Below are 27,005 nucleotides of genomic sequence, written 5' to 3'. Positions count from 1 at the left end.
CCTGTATTTGCCCGCCTTACCCCTGACCTTGGGGCTGCTGCTTTGCCCTGTGTCCTTCCCCCACTTACCAATCCGAGAAAACCCGTGAGGAGCACTTGCTTCCTTTTTTTTGAAATCTACTCTTTCCTCCTTAGGTTGTCTTATCCAATGTCATGGATTTTGTCGCTGGTGGTGGTTTTATTGCTCCCAGATTTGCACAAAGCTGCCTCGTTCTTGGTTTTCATATTCCTACTCAAGACTGTCCTCTGAACAGCAATCCTGACTATCCAACTTAAATCAAGGCTGGCCCTGCACCTCCAAGCACGCTCTCACTTCCGGAGCATTCTCTTAAACCCTCATTAAACCTGAACTTATTTCCTTCATTTGTTTACTTAGATACGGTCTATCTCCTACTATCAGAATGTAAATGCCGTGAGAAGATAAACCTTGTTCACCAGTGCTCGGAAGGGTATGCTGTTCAAAAAGGGCTTGTTTAAAATGAATCATTGACTTATTTAATCATTCTGTTACTGTTGAACTTTCAGTTGTACCTAAATTATGTTACAATAAGCACTACTTTAGTAAACATATTTGTACGTAAATTATTGTTTGTGCCGGCTTTTTCCCTTTCATAATATTGTAAGTGGAATTCCTATAAGCAAAATTATTGACTCGAGGAAGAGAACATTTTTAAGGATCTTGATAAGTATTGCCGAGTTGTTGCATTTTACCGAAAGTATATTACAGTGGCTAACACAACTTGTTTTCATTAGCATAGGGTATTCTGTTCTTTAAAAATCTTTGCTAACTTTATAGGTGGGGATGAATATATTTGTATATTTATATGTATTTTATTATTGTGTTTTTTGCTACGAATTCCGTGTTACCCATTCTTTTTCTGGATTATGAGTCTACAGAAAGCAAGAATTTTGTCTTTTTAGGTGTAACCTTTTCTGAGGATATTTTTATCAAATTTTAGCAGTTTCTGCACAACTCACATCCATAATTTTGGAGGTGATCCCAAGAAAACACTACTAGCGAGTGGAAGAGTAAGACAGAGAAAGGAAGGCAGGCAATGAATGGTGTATGAGCAAGCAAGTGACTGCTTAGGCAGCTGGGCTCCACCCCGCTGGGTAGCACTGGGAGGATTATTTTGACTGACGGGCAAGGGGACTGGGCATTTATCTCCCAACTCCCCAGCCATCATTGGTTGAAGGTTGATTCCAGGGTTGTGGCTTGCCTTGCATATGGGCCCAATGTGCTTCCATGGCCAGAAAAACATCCTTGAGCAGAGGTGCAGACAAGCGGTAAGCTGCCTGAGCCCTGGAGAGGTGCCCAGAGGACGAGTCCTGCTACAGCAGTTCACAGAATCCAAGCAGAGACACCGTGGGCTTCAGGACTCCCAGAGCTCGACCAGTGCTCTCCCCCAACTACTCATCTTGCTCCCTTCTGTGTCCCTAGCTGCTCCTGGCACACATAGGTGTTTAGTAAATAGTTACTAAATGTACTCTCGATTTCCACTGGAGTACATTGAGAATGCCATGTGTTCTACTTGTCTTGGAAGGAAAATGCTTGAGGTCCAGCAGTGTCTTAGCTGAACCATTTAGAACTAACAGCTGGGATATAAATGCCTATCCCAGCTACAGGTGAAACACTTGATGCTTTGACTATTTGAGAGGGATCCTGTAGTCATTCAGTAATTTATATTTTGCAAAGGCACACATTCTTTTTTAAAAAGATTTTATTTATTTTACTTTTAGAGAGAGGGGAAGGGAGGGAGCAAGAGAGGGAGAGAAACATCAATGTGTGGTTGCCTCTTGCATGCCCCCTACTGGGGACCTGGTAGGAAACCCAGGCACATGCCCCGACTAGGAATCGAACCAGTGACCTTTCAGTTCGCAGGCTGGTGCTCAATCCACTGAGCCACACCAGCCAGGGCTAAGGCACAAATTTGTATTGTGTGCCCCTGAGGTTTGTTTGGGAATCAACTGTCAAGTACATCAAGACAGGGTCTCCAAACAATTCTCTAGTTATTCTCACTGGAGCCGATGACCGGTTTCATTCACTCCGAGTATTTTCACTGTACATCTCTGTTACAGCATGCATCAGTATTATTTCTTTTTAGAAAATGTCAAATAACATTCCATTGTATGTAATACCACATCTTATTATCCAGTCATCAGTTGGTGGACACTTAGTTCCCACCCCTTCCCCCACTTGTTGGCTTTTACGGACAGTGCTACTACAACACGTGTGAGTTTTTGTGTGGTTTTCATTTTTCTTGCGTAGACGCCTAGGAATGGAACTGCCGGGTTGTATGGTAACTTTGCTGCTCTCTCATTTCACGTTTCCCCCAGCAATACCGGAGGGTTCCAATTTCTCCACATCCTCTTTGACATTTGTTATTGACTTTTTAGTTCCAGTATTGAACTGTTTAAGATCAGCAAACAAGGGTTGATAGAGCTTGGCAGCTTCTGTGCCTTGCCTGGTGGTCATGCATCCAGAAGACATTCGTTAAATATTTACTGAATGAATGGGAAAAACCCCACACTTTCGTGCTTTGTTGCCTTGGGTTTTACAAGTGCAGTCACAAGCTGCAGGGCTCACCATGACGCTGCAGGAAGTAGGAAGAATGAGGAACTCAGGTTTATGAGAAAGATAAGGGTCAGAAAAATTAGGTGATAGGTGAAACGTCCAGGTCCCTTACGTCCACCCAATGCAGGCTTCTCTCTATAATTCAACACTGGTTCTCTGTAAGTCTTTGAAATGCCCTATTAGTTAATGTACAAGAAAGAATGTTCTTAAGTTTCAGAGCTCTTAGATTTAGAAAACAAGACTCAGCACAAACTGACGGGATTGAATGTTTTTGGCAGTTGGGGTAGCTCGGATTGTGACTCCGAGGATTGGGGGGACCAGAGAGAGGGGTCTGGAGCAGTCTAAGAGAAGTCACTAGACTTTTCTTCTTCTCTAAAGTTTTTTTAATTGTATTTTTCTGTTACCATTTAACATCCTTCTACCCCTCCCTCTGCAATCAGCACAGCGCTGTCCGTGTCCATGAGTCCTTTTCTTCATTTTGCTTGATCCCTCATAGACTCCTAACTTCCGTAAGCAAATTCTTCATCTTTGAAGGAGAAACGGTAGCTGAGCATTTACAGGGTTGGAAAATTTAGGGAGGTTCAAAGACAACTGTGTATCAGGTGAGGGCTGATTATTTAGGTTTATAGATTGTATTATCTGAGCAAGAGCTAACAGGTAAAGACAGGTAATTAAATAACAGAGTTTTCTTACAATGTTTAGTTCTAATCAACTTCCTTTTCGTAACAGAAATTCTCAAACATACATGAAATACCAAGAAAACAGTATAAGCCCCTGTCACTCACCAATTAAAAATTAACAACAATTTGCCATTCTTATACATTTGACTTGTAAAAAATGTTTGAATATAGTCAGGCCTTCTTGAAAAGACATTTTTCCCCCTGCAGCTTTACTGAGCTATAACTTACAAGTAAAAATTGCATGTATTTAAAATGTACAACCTCATGACTCACGATATATATTTTTTAATGAAACATTCACAACCAAGCCAGTCAGCATCTCCATGACTTAACATCATAACCATTTTCCTTTTTTTAATGTTGAGTACACTCCAGATTTACTCTCTTAGCAGGTTTCAAGTTCACAATGCTGTGAACTACAGTCGCATTGCTGTAAACCTGTTCCGTAGAATGTATTCATCTTGCATGACAAAAACCTAAAGCCATTATTAACAACACTGTTTTAGCCAAGGGACCTGGGTAGTTATCAGAATAATTAAGTAACCTTGTTGTACACACCATGAACTTGTATCCTTTGCTCTTTCTTTTTTATGGTTCAAGGGAAGTGAAAGTGCTGAGGACATGAAATAACTGAAGACAGATGAGTGCGGATCTAGGATTTTGTTCCTTCAGGTCTACAGTCATTCAACCAGAACATTCTGGACACTTCTCTTCTTATTTCATTTTATTTTTTAATTACATTTATTGATTATGCTATTACGGTTGTCCTGAATTTTCCTCTATTTCTCCCCTCCACCCAGTACCCCCCCACTCCCTCAGGCAACCCCCCACCACTGTCCATGTGTCATTCATATAAATTCTTTGGCTCCTTCATTTCCTATACTGTACTTTACACGCCCATGGCTATTCTGTAACTATTTGCACTTCTGAATCCCCGCACCTCTTCACCCATGCACCCCCTCCTCCCTCCCATCTGGAAACCTTCTGGTATCGAACTTCTTTGCTCTTGTTTTTAAGAGTCTCTCTTTCTTTTTAACCTTTGGCCTTTTAATAATGATGTGTCTTGGAGTGGGTCTTTTTGCATCCATCATAATTGGGACTCTGTGCTTCCTGGACTTGCATATCTATTTCCTTTACCAAATTAGGGAAGTTTTCTGTCACTATTTTTTTCAGATAGATTTCCAATTTCTTGGTCTTTCTCTTCTCCTTCTGGCACTGCTATGAGGTGAATGTTGGACCTCTTAAAGTTGTCCCAAAGGCTGTTTATACTATCCTCATTTTCTCTATATTTTTTCTTCTCATTGTTCTGCATAGTTATTTTTGCTTATGTTCCAAATCATTGATTTGATTCTTAGCTTCATCCATTCTACCATTATTTCCCTGTAAATTGGTCTTTATTTCAATTGAATCCTTTGTTTATGAATGGGTCTTTTTTATGCTGCTGAGGTCCTCACTGAGTTCCTTGAGGAACCAGTATTTTGAACTCTGCATCTGATAGATTGCTTATCTCTATTTCGTTTAGCTCTTTTTCTGGAGTTTTGATCTGTTTTCATTTGGGCCGTGTCTGTCTCCTCCTTTTTGGCAGCCTCCTGTGTTTATTTCTATGTATTAGATAGAGCTGCGTTGACTCTGTGTCTTGGTAGTGTGGCTAGGACCTTTTCATGCACATTGACCGTCCACCCCTGAGACGGGCCATGCTGGCCTCTGAGTTGAGTCTTGCTCAAGTTTCATCATTTACTGACTCTAAGAAAGTTTTGTATTTGAGCTTCATCTTTCTCATGGGTAAAATAGGGATGATACCTTCTTGACTCAGGCCGTCTATACTTTTAACTGTAAGAAGGGATAATACCTTCTTACAGTTAAAAGTGAGGTAAGGTCCCCAGAAATGCACGTAACCGGTGTTCTGAAACATGTTCCATGTGCCACTCTTACACTGTTAGCTACCTTCTGAGAGCCTGATGAAGGAAATAATAAGGCATAAGGCAGTCTCTCTCTTTCCCCCCACACTAGGAGGGCAGCAACAGGTCAGATGCCAAAAGCCTGCCCCCCCCCCCCCCCCCCCGAGAATGCTCTCCATCTTCCAAATTTTTGAGTTCTTCTAATCACCTGTTAGCTTTCTTTAGGTAATCTGTGCTAAACCCTGTTGCTGTGGAGGTCAAATGCTCGCCCTCAGGTTGGAGGCCTTCCCACCACATCCTTCTTTGGTCCTGAGGAGGGCAGCGAGCCCAGAAGGCGCCAGCGAGGGCCTCCGGCAGCTTTCTCCGGGTCCTCTGAAAGCCGCCGGCCAGGGGGCGTTTTGAGCAGCAAGGGCGGACAAAGCCTCCCCTCTCCACGGCTCGGTGCCTTGGCTCGGAGCTGCAGTTCAGGTCAAGTTTGCGGCTAGATGTGAGCACCTGGGGGCCCGGTGGTTCGCCTACGCAGCTCCATCCATCCAGCAGTGCCCGTGGCCTCGCACTTGCGCGTGGCTTGCGGCAGCGGCCGCCCAGCCTCCCACTCCTCTCTCGGACCTCGGCGCCCGGCGTCTCCCAATTCCCGGCTCCCAGCAGGGGAGGCAGCGGCTGGAGCGGCGGCGGCGGCGCGCAGCGGGAGCCCAGACGCAGTGTGGCCGGGAGGTGGAGGCGGGGACCTGGCGGGCCGCCAGCGCCTGGCTCCCGGAAGCGGGTGGTTCCCCGGCTTCAGCGGAGCGGACCGGCGCGGTCGCCAGAGCTCCAGCATCCGCGTCTGCGCCTCCACGAGCCGCGGGATCTGCACCGCCGCCCGAGCAGCGCCACCCCAGCTCTCGGCTGCCTGGCTGGCAAGATGTTGCCGGAGTACGAGGAGGTGAAGAAGGCCAACCCGCTGCAGCACGCGAACCTCTGCTCGCGCGTGTTTTTCTGGTGAGCGCCCCGGCCCGAGCTGTGACACCCGCCGCGGATCGGCGCGTGCCCGACGCTGCCGGCCTCTTTGGGGGTGGGCGACCCAGGGTCGGGGAGCCGGGGCACTTGCCGCCGGCGCTTCTGGCTGCGGTGGGGGCTGTCCCACACCGGCCGCGTGGTCCGCAACTGCGCCCGGGCGCGCGGAGCGGGTGGGACCTGGTGGTGGGGACGCAGGGGCTCCCCGCCTTGCTGCTCGCGGCCCCGTCAGCCTCCAGGACCTGGGAAGAGAAGGAAAACGGAGGTTGCCTACTGGGAGAACGGGCTGGACCTCCCCCCTGCTCGGCACCTTCAGTCGGATTCTCCCTAACCGCTCAGGGATTCTCAGTTCTGAACAAAAGCCGCACCCTTTTCTTTCTAAGCAAGCAGCTTATGAACAGCTTCCTTTATGTAATTTCAGCCAAAGCCTAATTAGTGCCCAGGCCCCAATAGTTTCCCTGTACCTCTTTCTATATTTTTTATGTGGCACCCGAGTTGCAACTCCACGGGGCTCCGTGTGTGTCCGAGATCCTGTCTCTTGTCTCTCACGCTCCCTCTGACTCTTCATTCCTGTGTTTCTAACTGTGTGTCCTAGTAGCTAGTTGTGGCCAATTTCGTGTGGGTAAAAAACTCTCTTATTATTTATGTAATGAATGGGGGCACTTGAATATGATTTGCTTTTGCTTGGGACACACACATAGCCTTCCTTGACTGGCGTGCGTCGTTGACCAGCCCCTTTCCTGTTGTGAATATTTCCTTCCAACTTTGAGGACTAGCCTGGGGATAGGTCTTGGAGGGATCTCTCTAGCCTTTAGGGAAATGACCCAGGATCTTGATGCGGGGGTCCTGCCCAGGAGTCCTAAGGCCCTAAAACCACTGAAGGGTCCCTGAACTGGGGGGAAACACGGGTGAAAAACGGCCCACAGAGGTGAAGCGGCTAAGTTCTCCATCTAGCTAGCAGCTGGGACTTCAAATCAGGTGGGCCCCATTTTTTGGATTCAATCACATGGGTTGATTGTTTGATCTTTTGTTTCTCAGCCCTAACACTCTTTTCATCTTTCCCACTATTCTAGTATTACCTCCCTCCCCCAAACTTTTTTTTTTTTAAATGGGAAAACCTAAGGGATTCCAAGGAGATGAGTGCTTCTGCACTTGACTGGGGTGTATTCATTAAGTGTGGGAACAGCTATTGGCTCTTTGGTGGCCCTTCTCTTAATGGAAGGTACGAAGAACAAGGAATGTAACTGTGGTTACTGTAAATTATAATGAAGTAGGGAAACATCTCCTTAACTTCAGGCAGGGCAAGGAACTCTGGAAGCACATCCTATTTGTGGATTTTGGAAATGTTTGTACATGGCAATGGCAAGCTGAGGACTTCTCATTAATGACTTGAGTAGGCATCTCTTTATGGTTTTCCCAGCTGCAGGCGAAGGAACCGTCACCTTTGTTTGACCCCTGAAGGCACTGACCCAGAGAGAGGTTGAGTAAGTTGCCTGTGATCATGCAGCTAGAAAGTGATGGGGCAGAGTGGCAAACCAGGCAGTCTGGTACTGAGCTGCTTCTGTGGGGACACTGGCTCTTAAATGCGTGAAGTCTGTCATAAATTCACCTTTGTTTTGTAGGCTGCAATTGTTTAAAGTTCTTGCTGCTGGAGATGGTCCACAGGAAACATCTATTACCATGCTTCAGGGCAAAGTATGGCCCCCACACCTCACCATCCACCAGCTCATCAGGGAGCTGGTTGGAAATGCAAGTTCACTACCACCCATTCCACATTGGTTCTGTGAACGTAGAGACTGGGTGGGGCGGTGGTGGTGGAGTTTAAACCAGGGCTGCAGGTAATTCTGGTGTAAAGTTAAGCCTGGCCGGCAGCTGGAAGCCACTGGAATACATTGTCATTCCGGTATTAGAGTTTTAAAAGAGGGACACGTCTTTGTGAAGTCGGTTGTTGGCCACAATTGCCGTCCTGTGTTTATTTACCTTCTGCAGTTTGAGGAATTTTAAAGTCTGAGACATCTCGGCGATTTTCTCATGTGCCCCTCTGGCAGCGGGTGGGAAAGCTGAAGTGAGCCCAGCCAGGACACAAGGCCCACCGGTAGGGAGTGACCCAGTCTTCACCGTCTCCAATTCCACCTGCTTTCTAAACTCGTAAACTGGTAGCTACTCATCTTGATGCCAGTAACTAGCTCACTAGGGTTTTGCTGTTTTCACAGCACATTTTGAACGTGGGGGTCTAATAAGAGTTGTACATTGTTGGCTCTTGGTGACTACTGAGAATTTTTGAAAAGAATATGTGTTTTTTTTTGTTTGTTTCTGTAAGGAATTTAAAACTACAGAAAAATAAGACAGGAGTAAGGGTGACTTATTTCTACCAGCCAAGTACACCTGCTGACACTGTGCTGGTGCCCGAGTCGTTCCCCTAGGCCTCTTTACGGACACCTGTGTGTACACACACATTTTTTTCTAATAAAACTAATTTAGATTCTGATCCCTTGCTTTCCTGTGGTTGACATTTCTTTATGACACAAAATAATCTTCAAAACATGCTGTGTAGTGAGTGCTGTTTACGCAGTCTTTCACCTCTGCCGGATGGTTTGTTGCTATGTAGTAGGATGTACGGTACATGTCTATACATTTTTGCCATCTTTCCCTTTTCTGTGTTTGTAGAAGTAGAGTGACTGGTGGAAGCCCAAGGGGTTTCACAACAGGATGTGACCAGTTAGCCCTCTTAATAGAAGTTCATGTGCTTAGTTCATTGTCAAGTTTGAGTATCTGAATTAAATTTTTCCAAATAGCAAGTTAAAAATGAGTTTGAATATGCATTTATTTGAGTTATAGTGATGGAACTTTTTTATGTCTATTGACTACTTGTATTTCTTTCAGTTGTTTCTTAATGGATCTTTTTTCCCTATGAGCCACTTACTTTTTTTGAAATAACTTGTAATAGGGCTTATAATATTTTTCCAGATTTTCATTTGTCTCTTCATTGAGTTCAGAGGTTTTAAAATTTGTATATCACAAAGTCCACTGAGTTTTTCTTTTTGGTTTCCCCTGTTGCTTTCGTAGTGCATCTTTTTAAAAATCCCAGCACCATCGAAATCTCCATAAGTATTTTCTTTTGGTTTTCTTGTTGCATTTCTAACAATAAAGGCAGCTGGAATTTCTTTAGCTGTTTGATCTAAGATAGGCCTCACGTTTTTTCCGAGAGGCCGTTTTCCCATCATGGTTTATTGAATAATTCTTCTTCTTCCCCATTATTGGAAATAAGTGGCAAAGCTTGGGAATTGTGTCCAGCTGGGCACTAGATGGCCCATATCCCCCAAGGCTCTTCCCCGCGATGTGCGTGTTCCGCTCCTTGCTCTGTAGTCCTCTGTGCACCCTCAGCCCAGAGGTCAGCAGGTTGGAGGTCAACGGTGAAGGACATGCCTCAGGGATGGGGGTCCAGGAGGATCGGGGCTGGATGCCTTTGTCCCTGCAGACGGGGGGGGGGGGTTCAGCCCTGCCTCCCCGGACTGGCTCAGAAAGGCGGTGCTGTTGTGGAAACTGCTGCTGGTGTCAAGACATGGCCTCTGGAGACTCGGCTCAGAGAGAGCTGCCGCCCTGTTGCGAGGGGGAAATGCGGAGGGCCCAGTACTGGAGTGCCGGGTGGGTGGAGGGCGTGGCTTAGAGATGGTGGCTGCGTTAGTCACTCCAGGTTGTGATTGTGAGTGCATGGAAATGCTTAGTTTTATTTTTTAATGGGCAGTTATTATTTTTCTACAGGTAAGTAACATAGCCAAAAAATCTTTTTTAAAAAAATTTATTTAATTGTTGTTCGAGTACAGTTTTCTGTCTTTTACTCCCATCCCAGCCCACCCCCCAGTGCTCCCCTCCTCCCTCCCATTTTCAACCCCTTTAGTTGTTGTCCATGTGTCCTTTATACTTGTTCATGTAAAATGGGTGAATGTGTATGTAGCTAACATTCTGACCCCTCCAGAGGACTCCCCTCGCCTGTGTATCTCCTAGGAGATGCCTGTTCTGTGGGGCGTGGAGCGCAGGGGCTCCGTGTGCAGCGTGAGTCCTCATCCTGAGCCCCGCCCCTCTTACTGTGGGGCTGCGTCTGTGGGTTTCCCCTGTGGGTGAACTCTGAGCTCCTGCAGTTTTCCGTGTTTCTCTGTCGATGGGTGGCATCCAGGTAGATGCCAGCGGGGGTGGAGGGCGAGTCTGGGCTTTGGGACAGCACGGACTCGGATCCGGTCTTCAGCCCTGCAGACTCTGAGTGGCTACATGCAAGTGATCGCTGAGCTTTAACATTGGGAGGGTGGCGCTGAGAGTGAGTGCAGCTCACCCAGCCCAGAGGCAAGGCCTGCTGTGAGCAGGGGGGCGTCTGAAGGCAAGAGAAGTGTTAGGTCCATTTAGAGACGAATCCTTGTAAGATCCCTGTACAGGTGTACCCTGTTTTATTGCACTTCTTTGTATGTCCTTCACAGATGCTGCAGTTTTAAATTTTTTATTTTTTAAGGATTTACTTTATTTATTTGTAGAGCAAGGGGAAGGGAAGGAGAAAGAGAGGGAGAGGAACACTGATTGGTTGCCTCTTGCACACCCCCTCCCTGGGACCTGGCCTGTAATCAGGCATGTTGAACCAGCAAACTTGTAGTTTGTAGGCTGACGCTCAGTCCACTGAGCCGCACCAGCCAGGGCTATGGATTCAACTTTAAATAAGCCCTTGGAGTCATTCATTTATTCAGCAAAGGCTTTCTGAATGTGTGTGGGATCCACAGGGTGCCTGCCCTCCTGGGGCTCGTGTCCCTCCCCACTTGGCTCCCACCTCAGCTCACACTTGCGGCTTTTCTTCCTTCCACTGGGTCTCACTGCTCCCAGTCTTTCTCTTAAAAGTCCATGCCATCCCCCTCTTTAAAAGCTTCTTGCTGCTCTCCAGAGCAGTTCTTTAGCATGGCATTCAGGATCCTGCAGTATTTGCTTTCCGAGCCTCGCCTTACATCAGTTCTCACACAACCAGACATTCCTGGTGAGGTGAGGCAGGTCTTGGAACCGTCTGCCTTCTCAGGACCATCAGAGCCTGGGGAGCTGACCGATACAAGGCAGCTGCTTCTCAGTGAGCCCTGGGGTGACCAGGGTCATGGGAGTAACTGGGGGAAAGTGGCTGACACCCAAGTCGCTTTCCCAGCTTTGTGGCAGGAGGCACATTTCTGCCACCCTGAGCCCTGATCCGTGCTGGGTGCACTGGAGCCCTGCTCTGCCTGCATAGACGTCTGAGGTCTGCTACTTACCACGGGCAAGTTTCTGCATCTGGAAAATGGGAATAATCATGACACCCACCTTGTAGGGCTGTTGAGAACATTAAAGGAACCCCGTGCTGGTAAGGCATGTAGGAGAGTGTTGGGCAGGCAGTAAGCAGTGAATGGGTACAGAAGGAAAGGCCTGCCACCTTTCCCTTGTTACTTAGCGGTCTCAAGTTAACATTTCCCAGGCTCTGAGTCTCATTCCTTCCCCGTAAGATCATAATCTCTTGGGGCTAGGGTGCGGGGAGGGTGGAGGTAGGAGGTGGCCTCCAGAAATTTGACTTTTTAATCATGCTTCCTGGGTGATTCAGGTGCTGCGGCTTGGGAACCACTTTTCTCGCCCCTCCAAGTCCATTTCTACTTGAGAGCACAATCGGAGGCCAAGGTCACCCTTCTCACCCCTCCGTGGCTTCATAGATTATTCACCGAGTAAACGTTTGTATGCCTTCTTTGTTGCCAGGTTTAAATCCATAAAGATAGCAAAATATCAACCTTCTGGAAGAGCTCACAGTCTGGTAGAGGAGGTGGTTGCTGCCACAGTTCTGTCAGTAATGCTGGCTGCTGAGAAAAAGAGGCCCCAAGTGTTAGTGGCTTTGGTCAAAACAATAGTAACAGCGACACACCTTTAGTCTCGTGTTACAGTCTCTTTGGGGTCGGCTGGGGTGGGGAGCCACACCGCACACTTACCCAGTAGCTGGACTTTCTCTCTGTCATGGCTGGGTTCTTGTGGCCTGTCTGTCCATTGGGTTCTCTTCATTCAGCTGGAAAGGGGTCTGTTGGGCCGGCCAAAGAGTCTGTGTCGTTTTTTCCTTAAATTAAAAGATACACTTTTCATTTTCATCAATAACTTTATTGATTTGGATATTTTGAGTTGGCTGTCTCCTGTGTGGTTTACAACAGCAATTGCTATAACATTGATTGCTCTCAATTAATGTCTCGATTTGATTGCTATCAACTTCAACTGTTCCACCCAATAGGGGAGCATTGTTCAGTGAGAGATCTCCATCCAGCACGACACTTCACAGACCATTTTTGACATGTTTGATCAGACCCAACACCTTCTCTGTACACTGCACAGACATTTCTTTTTGCATTTCAGTAGCATTTTACCTTTGTTGGAAATAATAAAGCATAATGTGCTGATAATGTTACATATTTTCTTCCATCTTCAATATTAATATGGCTATAAGAAATTCACAAATTTCGGTAAGTTTTTCTTAAATGCACGCTGATATGACAGTTGTCACAATACAATGTAACAAAGTTGTTTTGAGTGAGGTTAAAGACACCTAAGCACTACTAGAGCCATTGTACGGAAAAAAACGAACGAAGCTTTTGGCCAACCCAGTACATGTTTCAGGCTTGGAAGTGACACGTGTCATTTATACTCACATCCTGTTGGCCAGCTCTTGGCCACCTGTGGCCATAGTGGGCACTAGAAAATGTGGTTCATGTGTCCAGCGGTCTGCCTGCCGCACAGGTTAGTCACCACACCTCCGGGTGTGTGCGGTAGCAGAGGTATGAGTAAGATGTGTGCCAATGGAGGGTGTGGAGGAGCGGTTGCCCAAGGAGGGCGGGGGGGGGGTCACGCCAGGCACAGAACTGTAGGAAGGGGCTAGCGTGTCCTGGCCGCAGTGAGAAGTGCGGATGCCCCGGTGGTGGTCGCGCCCCTCCCTGGCAGTTTGATACAGTCATTTAAGGTCACACTCCCGCCCCTGTTCACCTAAACCAATCTGCTGACTTTCAGACGTCCCTTCTCCTTGCTCCCCAGACCTGTACTCGATGAACACCTGAAGCCCCTCTGTGGTTCCTGGATTAGCTCCTTACTCTGTCTGCTGCTTCCCAGGCCAGTTCTGTGCCGGCCTCTGTGGGACTAGTGCCTGCGCGCTCTTCCCTCCAGGCCAACTCCTGTCTGCCTTATGTCCAGTGTCTTGGAACCACAGGGTCGGGAGGGAGGGGGCTTCTAGTTCTCACTCAATCCAGGAATCCCTAGACATTGCTTAAGGGAGAAATGTGCTGTTATATTAGGTCATCATACGCAGTTCTCTTTTCTTTTTTAAAAGATTCTATTTATTTATTTTTAGAGAGAGGGGGAGGGAGGGAGAAAGAGGGAGAGAAACATCGATGTGTGAGAGAAACATCAGTCGGTTGCCTCTCTTCACACCCCAGCTAGGGAGCCCGCCTGCAACCCAAGCATGCGCCCTGAGTGGGAATCGAACTGGCATCTTTTGGGTTTGCAGGCCGGCACTCAGTCCACTAAGCCACACCAGCCAGGGTGAGTCACAGTGTTGTTTCCGGGTGTTTTCTACCCATGTATGTCCGTTTTAAAATTTCCGTCACCATACATCAAGCCCCTGGTTCGTATGGGTGGGTTTCTGGTAGTCAAAGACAGGTGTCACGGACCCGTGAAATGCTTCGTCTTTCAGGGCGTTGTCTCCAGTCCCAGGCGGCCTTTACACGGCAGAGCTTCCGACCCCTTCCATCGGGTTGAACTGAATGCTCTTCAGCTGATGATGTTATTATTCTAATGTCTCATGTATTTCAGGTTTGACCTGGCCAGAGGTGGTGCTTCCACTACTGCTGTGACAGTTTTGAGTCAAGCAAGTCTTTCTGAGTGCTTGCTGCCTGCCGGGTGATGGTCTAGCCCTGGAGTCGGCACACTGTGACGCACCAGCCAAGTGCGTCTGTTCTTGTAGATGCAGTGTCATCGGAACACGGCCTCACTCTCCCACTTAGAGATGGTCTCTGGGCCACAGCAGCGGGGCTGAGTAGTTGCAGCAGAGACTCTATGACCTGCAAGCCCTCAGATATTTGTGCTCCAGCTCTTCACAGAACATGTTTGCCCATCCCCGTTCCAGACATTTGGGGTGCAGCAGTGAGCACAATAAATAACAGTCGCTCCCTTCGTGGGACTTAAATTCAAGTGAGAGAACAAACGCTAACCAAGATGAATAAGGGAAGTGGTGCCGGTTAGTTATGAGTGCTAAGGAGGAACAGTAAGGCAGGGAAAGGGGTGAGGAGTGTGTGTGTGGCGAAGGGAGATGGTGGTTTTAGGCAGGGTGGCCAGGGTGCATTTCACAGAGAAGGCGGGGCAGTGGCCAGTGCAAGAGAAGAGATCTTGAGGGCTCTACTGGCCATTGAGGACTTGGGCTCTACTTGGAACGAGGTGGGACCACTGGATAGTTCAGAGAAGAGAGGGGACACGGCCTTCCCAGGGTCGTTCTGCTCGCTGTGTGGGGGGTAGACTGAAGAAAGGCAGGGAGATATGGGGAAACTGGCAGGAGGTGTCACAGCAGTTCAGCCGAGGGATGATGGTGGCTTTGACCAGGATGGTAGGAAGGCCAGTCATGAGTAGTTGGATACAGGGAAGAGTTTATTTGATGGTGGAGCTGAGGGTCTTTGGTGCGAGACAGACTGTGGGACTTGGGAGGGAGAGGGGGTCAAAGTTGCCCCACAGGTTTGATCTGAGTGCCTGGAAGGATGGAGTCACCATTAGATGAGACCCTGAAGCTGTAGGAGACACAGGTTGGGGCACACCAGGAGTTTGGTTTTGACCGTGTTAAGTTTGAGACGCCTGCTGCACTTTCAAGTAGACAGGTTGAGCCGGTTGAGACAGGTTGATTTGGGGGCACAGGGAAGAAGTCTGGAGATAAAATTTGGGCATCAGCAGCAATGCCAACAGTTGAGAAATACTGGAAACACACAGTATTTCAGAGTCAGTGGGTGTATCCCCAAACTACTGTTTTATCCCTATTTAAGTTCATTTTGTTGATGTCAAGGTTTAGCATCTCATGGTTGCCTATTGAAAGTTATTTGAAAGCTTTTGTAGTCTGACCATGAGAAAGGACAGGTCCTGGAACTGCCTGTCGCCCAGGTGTGGCCAGTGTGCCAGTGGACACCGTGGGCAGTAGATGAACTTGGCTACAGATGTTGGCTACAGGGGACATGCCATCTGTCTCAGGGAAGTCCAGAGGTGCCGTATCTACTGGACAGTCATTCAGAAGCCTACGAAGAGCTGAGGTTAGTTTGGTGTGATTTCTTCCTAACCAACACAAGCTGGCTCTCGGGGCTGTCTTTCCTGAATAGACTCGCCAATGGCTTCTTTGAACAATTGATATGTATGATTTCTGTGAGGCTCGCTAGCTCTGGCTTGTCGAAGTTCTAGTTCGTTCACACACAGCGGTTTTCAGCCCTCACTGTGATGGAATCTTACTGGGGCAGCCATAAAATTCCAGCGCCGGGTTCCTCTGTAGACCAGTTCGCATCGTCTCGGGGTGGACCGCAGGCATCGGTATTTTTAAAAGGTTTCCAACAAGGTGGACAATGAAGACTAAGGACCACTGAATAAGGGTCAAACACGTTTCTGTGCACATTTTCATTTTTCTGGCCAGAGTTTTGAATTGCCCTCATCTGCACCCCCTTTTCCGGTCCCTCTAAAAGCAAGAGTACAGCGGGGCTTATTCATCTCTGTTGGGACTCAACAAGTGATCGGGAAGGAATGAGGCTTGTTGCTTGCATCCTGAGCTTGGATGCTTAGGGCATCCTTTTGTGAAAGCTGGTGTGGTCCTTGTATTCCCCAGCTAGGACAGAATGGGGCTCAATTGAGTCCAGTCTGACAAACCCAGAGTGTGAATTGCAGCCTCCCTGCCCCTGTGCTTTATGTCTTCACCCTGGTCACACAAGGAGGCCTGCGTTCACTGAGTTCATCGGGGTAATTGAGTGGAATTCTCCTTCGTCAATCAAAAGCTCCTGACTATAAAATTGTTCACCCCCATAAACTGCTTTTATTTGCTGACTTGTTTTCTTAGTATGTTTTATGGGTCAGGATGTGACGGATGGTATCATAAACCCAATTGGCTACTTCTTTTAATATCGCTTGTTGGAGTCACCTTTCACCGGTACCAGGTAGGCAGCGAGCACCCTTCTCTCTCTCCCTCCTTCTCCCTTCATCTCCCCCTCCCCCGTCAACAGTATGATAGATGTCTGTCCTATTTTAAGTTGGTAAATGGGAGATTTATCAATGGCCTAAAACTTAACTCCAGGGCTGGGGGGATCTTGGTGTCGCTGAATCTGAGTGTGGCATTTGTATGAATTCCGAGTGTTCACTGAGCTGCACAGGACGGTCACCTGTAAAACAGATGATGCTCTTCACAGACGTCACCTTGGGGAGGACCTGTAAACTGACTGCTGTGTATTTGGCCCTCAGTAAATGGATACGGTGGGGATTACGGCAAAACCCACCCTTTCATTATGTCTTTTTTTAAAGTGATCAAGTGTTAATTCATCATTCATGCAACTTTAGAAAAACTAAATTGTTAGCTCTTTGAGGGCAGAAACCAGTGTCTTTCTCATCTTGATCTCTCAGTGCCTGGGGGCGCATCTCACTCTTAATAGGTGCAGTCAGTGGTTTTATGTTGTTACTTTAGTCTTTCCAGGTTCCTCTCAAAGCAGGAGAGCAGCTGGCTCGTGGGGCTTATTCCTCCCTGTGGGGCCTCAGCAAGTGAGTGGGAGGGAGGAGCTGGCAGGGATCTTGAAGATACTTATCCTTGGACCCTTACAGTAACCCCTTTTCTAATTTGGAATTGCTGACACCTGTCCCTTAGATAGGGGAAGCTGGGTATTATGGAGAGAGCGCCAGACTGGAGCCAGAAGAGCCAGGTCCTAGTCCGTGACCTTGCACTTGTTAGCTGTGACCTTGGGCAAGACAGCTAACGATTCTGGGCCTCTGGATCCTCTTCTACAAGTTGGGAAAATGAAACCTGCTCATGGCGTGTTCCAAAAATTATACTTTAAGTGTGGTGAACTAACAAAGTTGTATCCACTTTCCTCCCCCACTCACCATCAAGCAGGGCCCATCAACAGGGGGGCCCTGTGGAAGGACCACAGGGTCTAATACCCACGTTGAATGGAGAAGTGACCTGTTAGTAACTCCCACAGAAATTATGATCTGTTTGAAAAAAAGGAGGCCACCAAGAGAAATGTGACTCATACGGAGAACCAGGTCACTGTCGGTGGAAGCACGTTGGAGACTGTAAGGTGGGTATTAGCGCCTCTGCCAAAGTCCCCTGGAAAAGCAGTGTCGCAGCAGAGCCGTGTGGCCGAAGCTGCTCCACTCGGCTTCTGGCACCTGCCCTCCTTCCACGCACTTCTAGCTTGTAGAGATCTGAGAACAAACCCATGGGTGCAGCGCCCCGGCTGTGGCCCCTGGTTACGGTGGCCTGAGCGGCCATGACACCCTCGTGCCCCACAGACGCCTTCATTGGAGTTGCTGCCACTGCTGTCAGGGTCGACCAGCCTCCTCCTGTTTTAAAAAAATTAAATTTAGGTAGACCCCCTGAAACTCTGGATGTGGAGCCAACCCCCATAAACCCTTCAGAGCGCTTTGCTCAGGGGGAGTGCGGTCTCCCTCCACGGGCAGGCCGGCTGGTCCACGCGTAATCATCGCAGCTGAGAGCAGATCTCGGTTGCTGGCTGGGGTCGCTGTGGGTGGTCCAGCACCAGCTGGGTGGTCTCTGTTCGTCTAGGCTGCTCTGCTCTTTCAGGCTCTGAGGCCACTCACACTCATGCTCTGAACTTTTCTTTTTTTTTTTTTTACAGTCTACATGCAAATTTACCAAATTATTTTGCTTTTGGGAAAACCCCATGGAAGTCCTTAGTGTATCCTGTATTAATAGCCAAAAAAAAAAAAAGGGGTGGCTTTATTGTTTTCTCAGGCAAACTGGAAGTCTTCTTACCCCCCCGCCCCCTTTAGAATATACTGTAGTTCAGATTTTTCCTGAAGATAAACATTTTAAAGAGAAAATTAGTCCCTCTGAGTATGCCAAGTCAGGATCGCACTCCCCCTACCCTGGAGTGGATTTTGGTCATCTCTGCGAAGGGCCATTCGGAAGGTAAACTGAAGTTTTGGAGGGGAAATTCCACAAGGCCGCTGCCTTATCTCCTAGCTCCTTGGGAGGGATTTCTTTCCTGTGAGGGGGGCGCATTTTCTAAGAAACCCTTCCAGGAAGGACGAGGCGCAACGGGAAGGGATCGTGCAGGGCAGCCCACTCGGGACTTAGACAAGGGCAGCTAACGGCCTTTGATTTCTGGGAACTGCGGTTTCTACAGAGCACAGAGCAAAGCGGGCAGAGGCAGCTACTGCTGATGTCTCAGCCTGCGGAAGAGGCAGCAGTGTGTCGGGCGGGCCATTCCCATGCCCCGGCACCGCACACTCATCCTCGTGGGAAAAGTTTTGCTTTGAGGCGTTGGCAACAGGCAGAAAGTGGAGCCCTGGGCCAGTAGGAGTAAGCCAGCCCCGGGCCAACACAGAGGTCCGGTTCCAAGACCTCTGCAGTTTCCTGCTGCTCACATACTTAGACTGAATCACTGGCAAGAAGTTTAAGGAAGGAAGAGCTGAACTTGAACACCGATGCAGCGCCTCATGTGTTGAAGGACTGACCATGCCAAGCATGTGCAGAACTCCGGTTCCAGTGAGGCGAGGGTGTCCTTCCAGTGTGGTGGCCACAGGGCAGCTGGGCCCTGAGGCCCCGAGTTCCCCTGCAGCCCCCAGTCCCCCTGCAGCCCCCAGTTGGCCTGCGGTCCCAGCCCACACTTCCTGCCAGCTCTGTGCTGGTTCACTTCCCCAGGCCTCTTTCTGCCTCCCGCTCTGGAGCCTCCTGTGTTTGCTTGAACTCTCTCTTCTCTCCCCGCTCTCCCCTCTCCTTCCCCACTGCCCCCGCTTCACCCCCAGTGTGGTCCCGTTTACTAGGTTCCACAAAAATCCATGCACAGTGATGTTGGTGGATTTTTGAAGAATTCGGTGGTTCATTACGGGGAGGCCCGGGCCCCACTCCCCCAGCTCCCCTCCCTCTCTGAGGTCTGAGACAGTGTCCCGTCCTCTTGGGCGCAGCCGTTCTGACCACTCCAGGACCTGCTGACACTTTCACGAACAGTTTTCTACCGTATTATGCACATCCCCATAAGCAAGGTAGAGCGAATGCAACCGTATCCATGATTAACATTTATAAATGGTTTGCCAAGTGTGGCCACTCTCATTTCCTCCTGCTGAAGGGACTGAGGTGCAGAGGTTAAATTTCATGTCTGATTCCACCGAGTAAATAGATGGGGGCAGGGCTGACGTTCATATTCTGTAGAGGTCACACACCTCCCTCCAGCCATGGAGCATGGGCAGGAACTGTGGAATGGCCTACGTCCTTATTCACTAAACTTTTCTTGAGAGTCTTGACAAGTGAACACCTGTCACTATCTCCACTTCAGCAGGTGCCCTCGGGAAATAGCCCCTGACCTGCGCTCTGTGTGGGAGTGTGTGGTTCTTGGGGTGGTCCCCAGTAGGCCAGGCAGTGGGAGGCTGGGGTGGCTGGTCCCCTGGGCTGGAGGAACGTTGACAGTTCCTGAGAATGTCTCTCATTTGTGGTCCAGTTCGTGTGGCCGGAGGGACCCTCCCGAAAGGGTTCTCCTGAAAACAGGTGGGCGTCTAGCCAACGAAGGCAGTTGTGAATGAGCAGTGGATTTGGGGGGCATGAAACAGGGAGAGCGAGCTGCACAGAAAGCCAAGGTTGGGGGTACCGTGCGGAGCTTCCCAGGAACCAGGTACGTCCTGGGTGCAGAGGCTGGAAGGGCCCTGAGATGACCCAGACCCTCACTGTGTTAGCTAGCTGAGGCGATTGGTGATGTAGTGCTTTTGGGGCGGGCGGGGAGAAGGGGGTCTGCTGAGCTGGGCAGAGGCCGAGGGAGCCAGCTCCGAGTTGGCTGGGGAACAGTGTGTGATCTCCGTCCAGCTCCAACCCGAGCCGGTTTTTTTATCCGTCCATCGAACACGTTATCATGAACCCTGTGGGGCAGGTAGAAGATGTTAGCCACGCCTGCGGTTTTCCTCCAGGACCTGGAGATCTCTGCGGATCTGGAGGGAAGTCCTTTCCACTCCTGGGTTGTTCTGTAAGTGCATTAGCCTTGTACTCGCTGATGTCTCTGTCTCGAACACGTGGACTCCACTCCTGCTTTCTGAGTCTCGCCAGACCTCCTGCCTGACTCTGCCAGTCTGTAGAAAGGAGCTGTGTGCACTCTCCGCCAGGTCTCCCTGTGTTATTTTCGGTGGTCGCTACCATTGTTTTGAATCTGTCTTTGTAGTTCGCTGGTCTCTCTTCTCTTCCTAAATGCGAGCTCCATTAAAGAGACCCCCATTCTGGGCCTAGAAGAGTGCCGTTACATGCTGGGCTGGTGCTTACGAGTTGGTTTGAATTAGTGAATATTATAGTTTCCGTTGAGTTCTATTTTTTTTTAAATCAATAAGGCGTTAATGACATGCCAAGGTTTGAGGGCTGCTTCGTGGGGGTGGGGAAGACCCAGCTTGGCCCTGGCCTCTTTGGAGGGAGAAAAAGGAGGTGGCGCTGGGGTTACACTGCTGGGTGTTGGGGGTCGCCCTTTGAGGTGTGGGGGGGTGGCATGGTCTGTCTTCCCTCCATCCTCCCCCTTCCTTCTGATGCGGTGACCTCCGTGGAGGGGCGAGGGGCAGGGAGTGCTTTCGGGAGGGTCCGCAGGAGCCCGAGAGTGGCATTCAGGACAGTGGGGTTGGCTTGGGACTGTGCCGAGCCAGGTGGGCACGGAGCCGGGAGTGAGTCTGTAAAGTGCCTCTGTGTACGTAGCATCCTCTTCGCTGTCTGACCGAACGTGTGTGTTTTTTCCCGTTGCTTTCTCGTTTCCACTTCTGCAGGCTTTTGTGGTTACAGGAAGTGTCTTTGAAAGTGAATGGAGGACATACCAAGATTATTACGAAAGCTGTTTTAGTGGGTCCTGAGGTCCCTATGGAGTTTTCCTTCTCTTGATTTACTTTGACCAGACAAACCCTTCAAGGGACTGTGTATAGAGAGGGGCTTTTCAAAGAAGGTTTTTGTTCTTTCTGAACATGCAGCTATTCAAGCTGAGGGCTGTTTCACTCATGATTGACCTCATGAATGAGATGGTTCAGCTGGAATTTTCCTAAATTCTGCCCCATGGACATAGTGTTGCCTGACTAGAAGACTGTCTAACTTAGAATGAGCATTTCCTCCTTAATATTGGATAACAGCAGAAAGGTTACTCCGTTTTAAATTGGTGTTAATCATGTTAGACCGCTGTTCTCAGTATTGTGTATGAAATTGGGTGCCCTGGTCTTATATTCTTAGGTACAAATGGCTTTCGCTCGTCAGAACGTAGCTGACAGCTTCCACATTCCAAGTTCAGGGTCGCTGCTGAGAGCCCTAGCTGGTTGCCTAGGTGAGCGGAGGGAGGGGCAGTCCTAAAGAAGAACTGATGCTGGGGAAGAGGGGTTGCCAGCTCTCCAAGCCGGTGGGGCACTGGGGCTTTTCCCGTTACACCTTCACTTCTGCCTCAGGGCTGCGGGGCCTTGGTTCCTGGAGCTGAAGCAATCCCAGTTAGTGGCTCATGGACATTTACCAGAAAAAGGGACTCAAGTCAGTGCTGGTTAGTGTAGCCCTTTTGCCTTTTCTTCTAAGAATGTAGCATGGTGCCCCGCGTGGCATGGTTCAGGGGGTTGGCTGTTGCCTCACAAAGCGAAAGGTCGCCAGTTCGATTCCCAGTCAGGGCACATGGCTGGGTGGGGTGTGGGTTCTGTCCCCAAGTCGGGTGGGTGCGAGAGGCGGCCGGTCGATGTTTCTCCTTCACATCAATGTTTCTCTCCCTCCCTTCCCCCCTCTCTAAAAATAAATAAGACCTTAAAAAAAAGAGAGAGGACTGTAAGGCAGTGGTGGCATCATTAAAATTAAGTGAAAAACCAGGCTCCCCAGATTAAGTAGTTATTTACTTGAAGTAAAAACCACATGCTGCCAGCCGTTCTTTGCTTCCAAACCTCACACCATTTGTCAAGAAATAACATTGGCGTGGAGGGCAGCCTCGGCCGGGGGCGGGGGTCTCTGTCAGAACGCTCCTGTGGGGCCTCGAATATTGGAAGTTACACTGCCGGTGGAAGACCCTATAAGCGACCCCCTTGCTGTCTGGTGACACAGAGAGACATCTGGTGGCCAGGCCAGAAGAGAGAGGAGCTTGGGCAGAAATGGGAACAGCCGACACAGGCCTGTTGAGGGACACCTGGAAGCCATTTGTAAGAGGCATCGGAGAAAACAAGAGCTTCCATGGCGCTAAACCCCAGTCTTTGGATCCCCAGTGCTCCATGGGCCACAAGGGGGTGAGCCAGTGCTACCTCAGTGGGCGAGTTGCCTTTAATTGTAACTTGCTGTGTGTTCAATGACCTGTCCTTCCAGGGGGTTGAAGGCGCCTCCTGACTATGATAGGAGACAGGAGGAGCCATGGCCCCGAGGGACGGGACCAGGAAGAGAGGAAGCAGTGATGGAGGATGCTGTGCAGGACTTCACACCTGAGCCACGGTGGCCCAGTGGCGAAGAGGCTGGATGGATTCGCACGCTGGAATTCTCGCCGCCTCGCCAGAGACCCTACATTGTCAGAGCTGGAGGAGGCATCGGGGAGAGAAAGCATCTAAGAATTGTAGCCCATGTGCTCTCTGTTTGGAGGCTGGAAATAAAGGCTGGGGAGTTTGGAGGAAATGCCAAATGAGCAGGGACTTGTTCGGAGTAAATTGTTTTTTCAATGAGGAGAATACATTGATTGCGATAGATTCAGTGTCTTGAATTTTTATGGCTAAATACCTGTGTTGTGTTTTGAGGATCAAAATTGGTGTCGTTGCGTATTTGATGATGATTATTATCATGATCATTATTTTAAATCCCCACTCAGGATATGTTTATTGATTTTAGAGAGGAAGCAGGGGGTGGGAGAGAGAGAATGAGAATGAATGAGAGAGAGACATTGATTTGTTGGCTCCCACACTCACCCTGACTGGGGATCGAACCTATGACTTTCTATTTCACAGGATGACACTCCAACCAACTGACCCACCCAGCCAGGGCTTGATGTATTATTTTTGTGCTGAGTAGCAAGTATTTAGGTTTGCCCAGAACATGCATTTTTATTAAACTAGGCCCTCCAGGGAAATAAAATAAGCAGAAACAACCTGTGTCCTCGTGGGGCTTATAATCCACGGAAAGTCGAGGGGAGGGATGTAGATTTCATGTGTGACTCTGAAATTTGTGGTCATTCCAGCAGAGGCTGGGCTGCAAAGTGCTTGTTTTCTCTGCTTTTGAGAAGGTTTTTCATCTCAGGGACTTGAGGTTTATCATCCTGTACCTCCGTGACTACATCCAACAATTCAGATTTTTCATAGATTCGCATTCAAGGGGCTGCTTCTTAGAGTTCACGGGCAGGGGCTTGCAGTCGGAGTTCTTTCTTGGGTGGCCAGGCTACTTCCCAGGCGTTCAACCCGGGGGTGGGGGGACTGAAGCCCAGGGAGTCCAGTTTCTTGCGATCTCAGTGTGTGCTACACTGTGAGCTCTGTCTCTGTTCGGCCTCGTGTCTGTTATGTCAATGGAAAAAGAACACACAATTAAGTAAACTTAAACCCCAAGAAAGTTCCCCTGTAAACCTCAGTGTCTCAATGTGTCCTTGGGGCTTCCTGCCAAGGTCTCGTCTGCTTCCTGCAAATTTGGGACAAATATGGCGCTGTTTGGTAAACCTCGGACTGCCGGGATAGTGAGAGTGGAAGTGACACAAATCTTTGCTGAAGTTTTAGGGATGAATCATCAGTTCATCATACTTGTGGTCTTGGAGAGTAAACAACTTCCGCATGGGCCTCCGTGGAAGAACAGCGTGGCAGGTGGTGGCCTGTGTGAACCCAAGGCCCGGGTGTGACCTCCTCGTCCTCTACTCCTAGGCCAGCGGTCCCCATTTCCGTGCTGTGGCAGTGACCGCCTTTGGCAATACCACTGTTTACAGCGCTGTCTCTGACTCAGGGTGGCAGATACTGTTTCTGATAGAATGCTGCCAGCTTGTATCACGTTGCACGCTCTTAAGTAATCTTTCTGCAGCTGTCTCTGCCTTCATTTGCTAGCTGCACTTTCAAACTGGACTTACTCATAGGTCTAAGTTAAACTTTGTTAGGGGTCCAGTGAGAAAGGCCAGCTGGTGATTTAGGTTTGGGTTGTTTTGCTGTGTCTGCCCCTGCACATCCAGTGACCACCAGCTCGAAGCATCAGAATCGAGAATCTCTTTGGTGGACGGTTCTGCCTAGACTCTTGCGACCCCAGGTGTGGTCTGCAGCCCAGGCACGTGGCCGTGACCTAGTGCACGGGAGCAATGCGGACGCAGGCCCTGCCCCAAATCTAGTGACTCAGAGTTTGTGTTTGACCAAGATCGCCAGGTGCATTGTGGGCAGGGACCTAGGCCAGACCCCTGCTGTGGTCCGCCTGGTGGAAGCTGGGCTCCTTCCTCTTCCAGGTTCTCAGGCTGGGAAGAGGGGAGCGGGGGGCGGGGGGGTGGGGAGCTGTACTGCCTTCCCTGCGAGTGGCAGCCATCCTTGCGCCTCCAGTTCAGCGTGGCCTCCCCTGACCTCAGGGGGGTTAGGTGACAGTCACACCACATGCGAGGAATGAAGGACAAGGAAGGACCAGACTCTCAGGTGGACCAGGGATTGGCTTAGGTGGGCTAAGCTGTGGGTATGGTTCATTACTCAGGATTATGTCTACCTTTCCTTACCCTAGTCCTTTTCCATGTTTAAAAAAAATTTTTTTTTTAAAAGATTTCATTTATTTGTTTGTAGAGAGAGGTGAAGGAAGGCAGGAAGAGAGGGAGAGAAACAGCAATGCGAGCTGATGTTTGCCATTGGTTGCCTCTCCCACGAGCCGCAACCAGGCACTGAACCCTCGGCCCAGGCTTGTGCCCCGACTGGGAATCAAACCAGCGACCTTTCATTTTGTGGGACGATGCCCAGCCCACGGAGCCACACTGGTCAGGGCCGATGTGTTTTTTCTTAATCACTATAAAATTAAAAGATTAAAAAAGTAAAGTATACTCATTGCTGATTAGAGAAAAATTTACCATTAATTTTATTTCTAGTGGTGGATAACACAAATATTAGTAGTTGAGCGACTGTCACTGTTAGAGAAAATACCCGTGTGCGATTTAGATACCAGACATCTGAGACCTACATGTGTGTGGATTCTGCCCCGTCTTCCTCCTCCCCTCCCTTCTCTTTTATGATGGAAAATGACAAGCATGTGCAAATGTACGTATCATGCATTAAAGATAATGAACACCGACCACCCCTATTTACTTCCTGTCCTGGAGATGAGCTCTACTCGATTTTCCAAGGTATGTTCTAGCTCTCACTTCTCACTCTGACTTCTGGCTCTAGCTCCGACCAACTAATCCTTTACCACCTGCCTTTGTGTCTTTTCTAAAACCCTGATTCTGCATGCGGTGCCCGGCCCAGTTCACAAGGAGTACTGATCTACAATGCACCTGCTGGGCGATACCTGGGCCCCGTCACACACTGATGTGTCAGGAGTGTGACGTGTCCTGACTCCAGCAGGACACGACAGAGAAGCTGTGGAATCAAACCCCCCATGGTGGGGTCTGGATTGATTTTTAAGGAACCACTCAGGTGATCTTATTGCTGATTAAAATGTGAGACCTCCAGCCTCCAGTCACAGTGTGTGGCCACCAGGTGAGGGGAGGGAGCTTTCAAGGCAGGCCCCGCCTTTTCCTTTGGTGCTGGCCGTAGTGTTCCTAGGGACAGTGGTGGGCGCCAGGTCTCGGACGAGCCGTATGCCGACCGAGATGAGGATGGGGAGCTGTGGGGGAGAGAGGCAGGCAGCAGGGAGCGAGTAGGTGAGTGGAGGTCAAGGCCAGCAGAAGGTAACGAGGCGGTGCCCTGACACATGAGTGTCCTCTCTTGAGCTGCTGCTGTGCCCCAATACCGACTTCCGGCCCCCCACTACATTGCTGGGAGCCTCACCGGCACTGTCCCCGTGCAAGTGCCCTCCTCCGGACGCTGGCTGCAGGTTCGGGGTTCTCCGCAGGCTACCCTCACTCCAGAAGGCTACAGATTGAGGGGTTCAGGTTTTATAATTCTCTAGACAACACACAACACAATTACCCTTTAATTTTAGCAAAAACATACAGATCCGAAGCTGTCAAAGGGAAAGTCACCCAGGGAGAAGCTTCTCTGTCATGTCCTGCTGGAGTCAGGACACGTCACACTCCTGACACATCAGTGTGTGACGGGGCCCAGGTATCGCCCAGCAGGGCAGCCCCCCCAGGCGCTGCTGTTCCGGGTTTCTATTGGGGTGTCCTCAGGGAGGTGTTATTGATTGATGCATTAGCCATGTGATTGATCTTGGTCTATAGCCACCCTCCACGGAGTGGGGGTTGATATCACATGATTGGTTTTCCTGGTGGGGGACAGCCCCCGCCTGAGTCATCTGTGAGCATAAACTCTCCAGGGGACCCTGTGAGTCACCTTGTCAGCATAAACCATCGGGGCCCATGCTCACTGCGGAAGTTCCTAGAATTTACCAGCCCAAGTGTGTTTAACCCCCAGCCGTACTGAGGTACAGTGGACAGAATTGTAAGATTAATTTAGAGTGTACAGTGTGATGATTTGATAAATGTATACTTAACAAAAGGAATTCCCCCAAGGAGTTGTTAGCACATTTATCACTTCACACATT

The 27,005-nt window shown here is 49.3% G+C and overlaps 1 protein-coding gene across 1 annotated transcript in view; it reads left to right on the top strand.

Annotated features, from left to right (window-relative positions):
* Positions 1–5,482: 5,482 nt before the first annotated feature.
* ABCC4 (ATP binding cassette subfamily C member 4) overlaps positions 5,483–27,005 on the top strand; it is a 212,172-nt gene continuing 190,649 nt past the window's right edge. The window contains exon 1 of the mRNA XM_037132441.2: positions 5,483–6,130. Coding sequence (XP_036988336.2) covers positions 6,054–6,130 — 77 coding nt within the window. The 5' untranslated portion in view covers positions 5,483–6,053. The remainder of the gene's footprint in view (positions 6,131–27,005) is intronic.

The sequence above is a fragment of the Artibeus jamaicensis genome, unplaced genomic scaffold (genome assembly GCF_021234435.1).
Source record: "Artibeus jamaicensis isolate MK-2021 breed Jamaican fruit bat unplaced genomic scaffold, CSHL_Jam_final contig_415, whole genome shotgun sequence".
Classification (NCBI taxonomy): Eukaryota; Metazoa; Chordata; class Mammalia; order Chiroptera; family Phyllostomidae; genus Artibeus; species Artibeus jamaicensis.
This window is presented reverse-complemented; position numbering and strand designations above follow the sequence as displayed.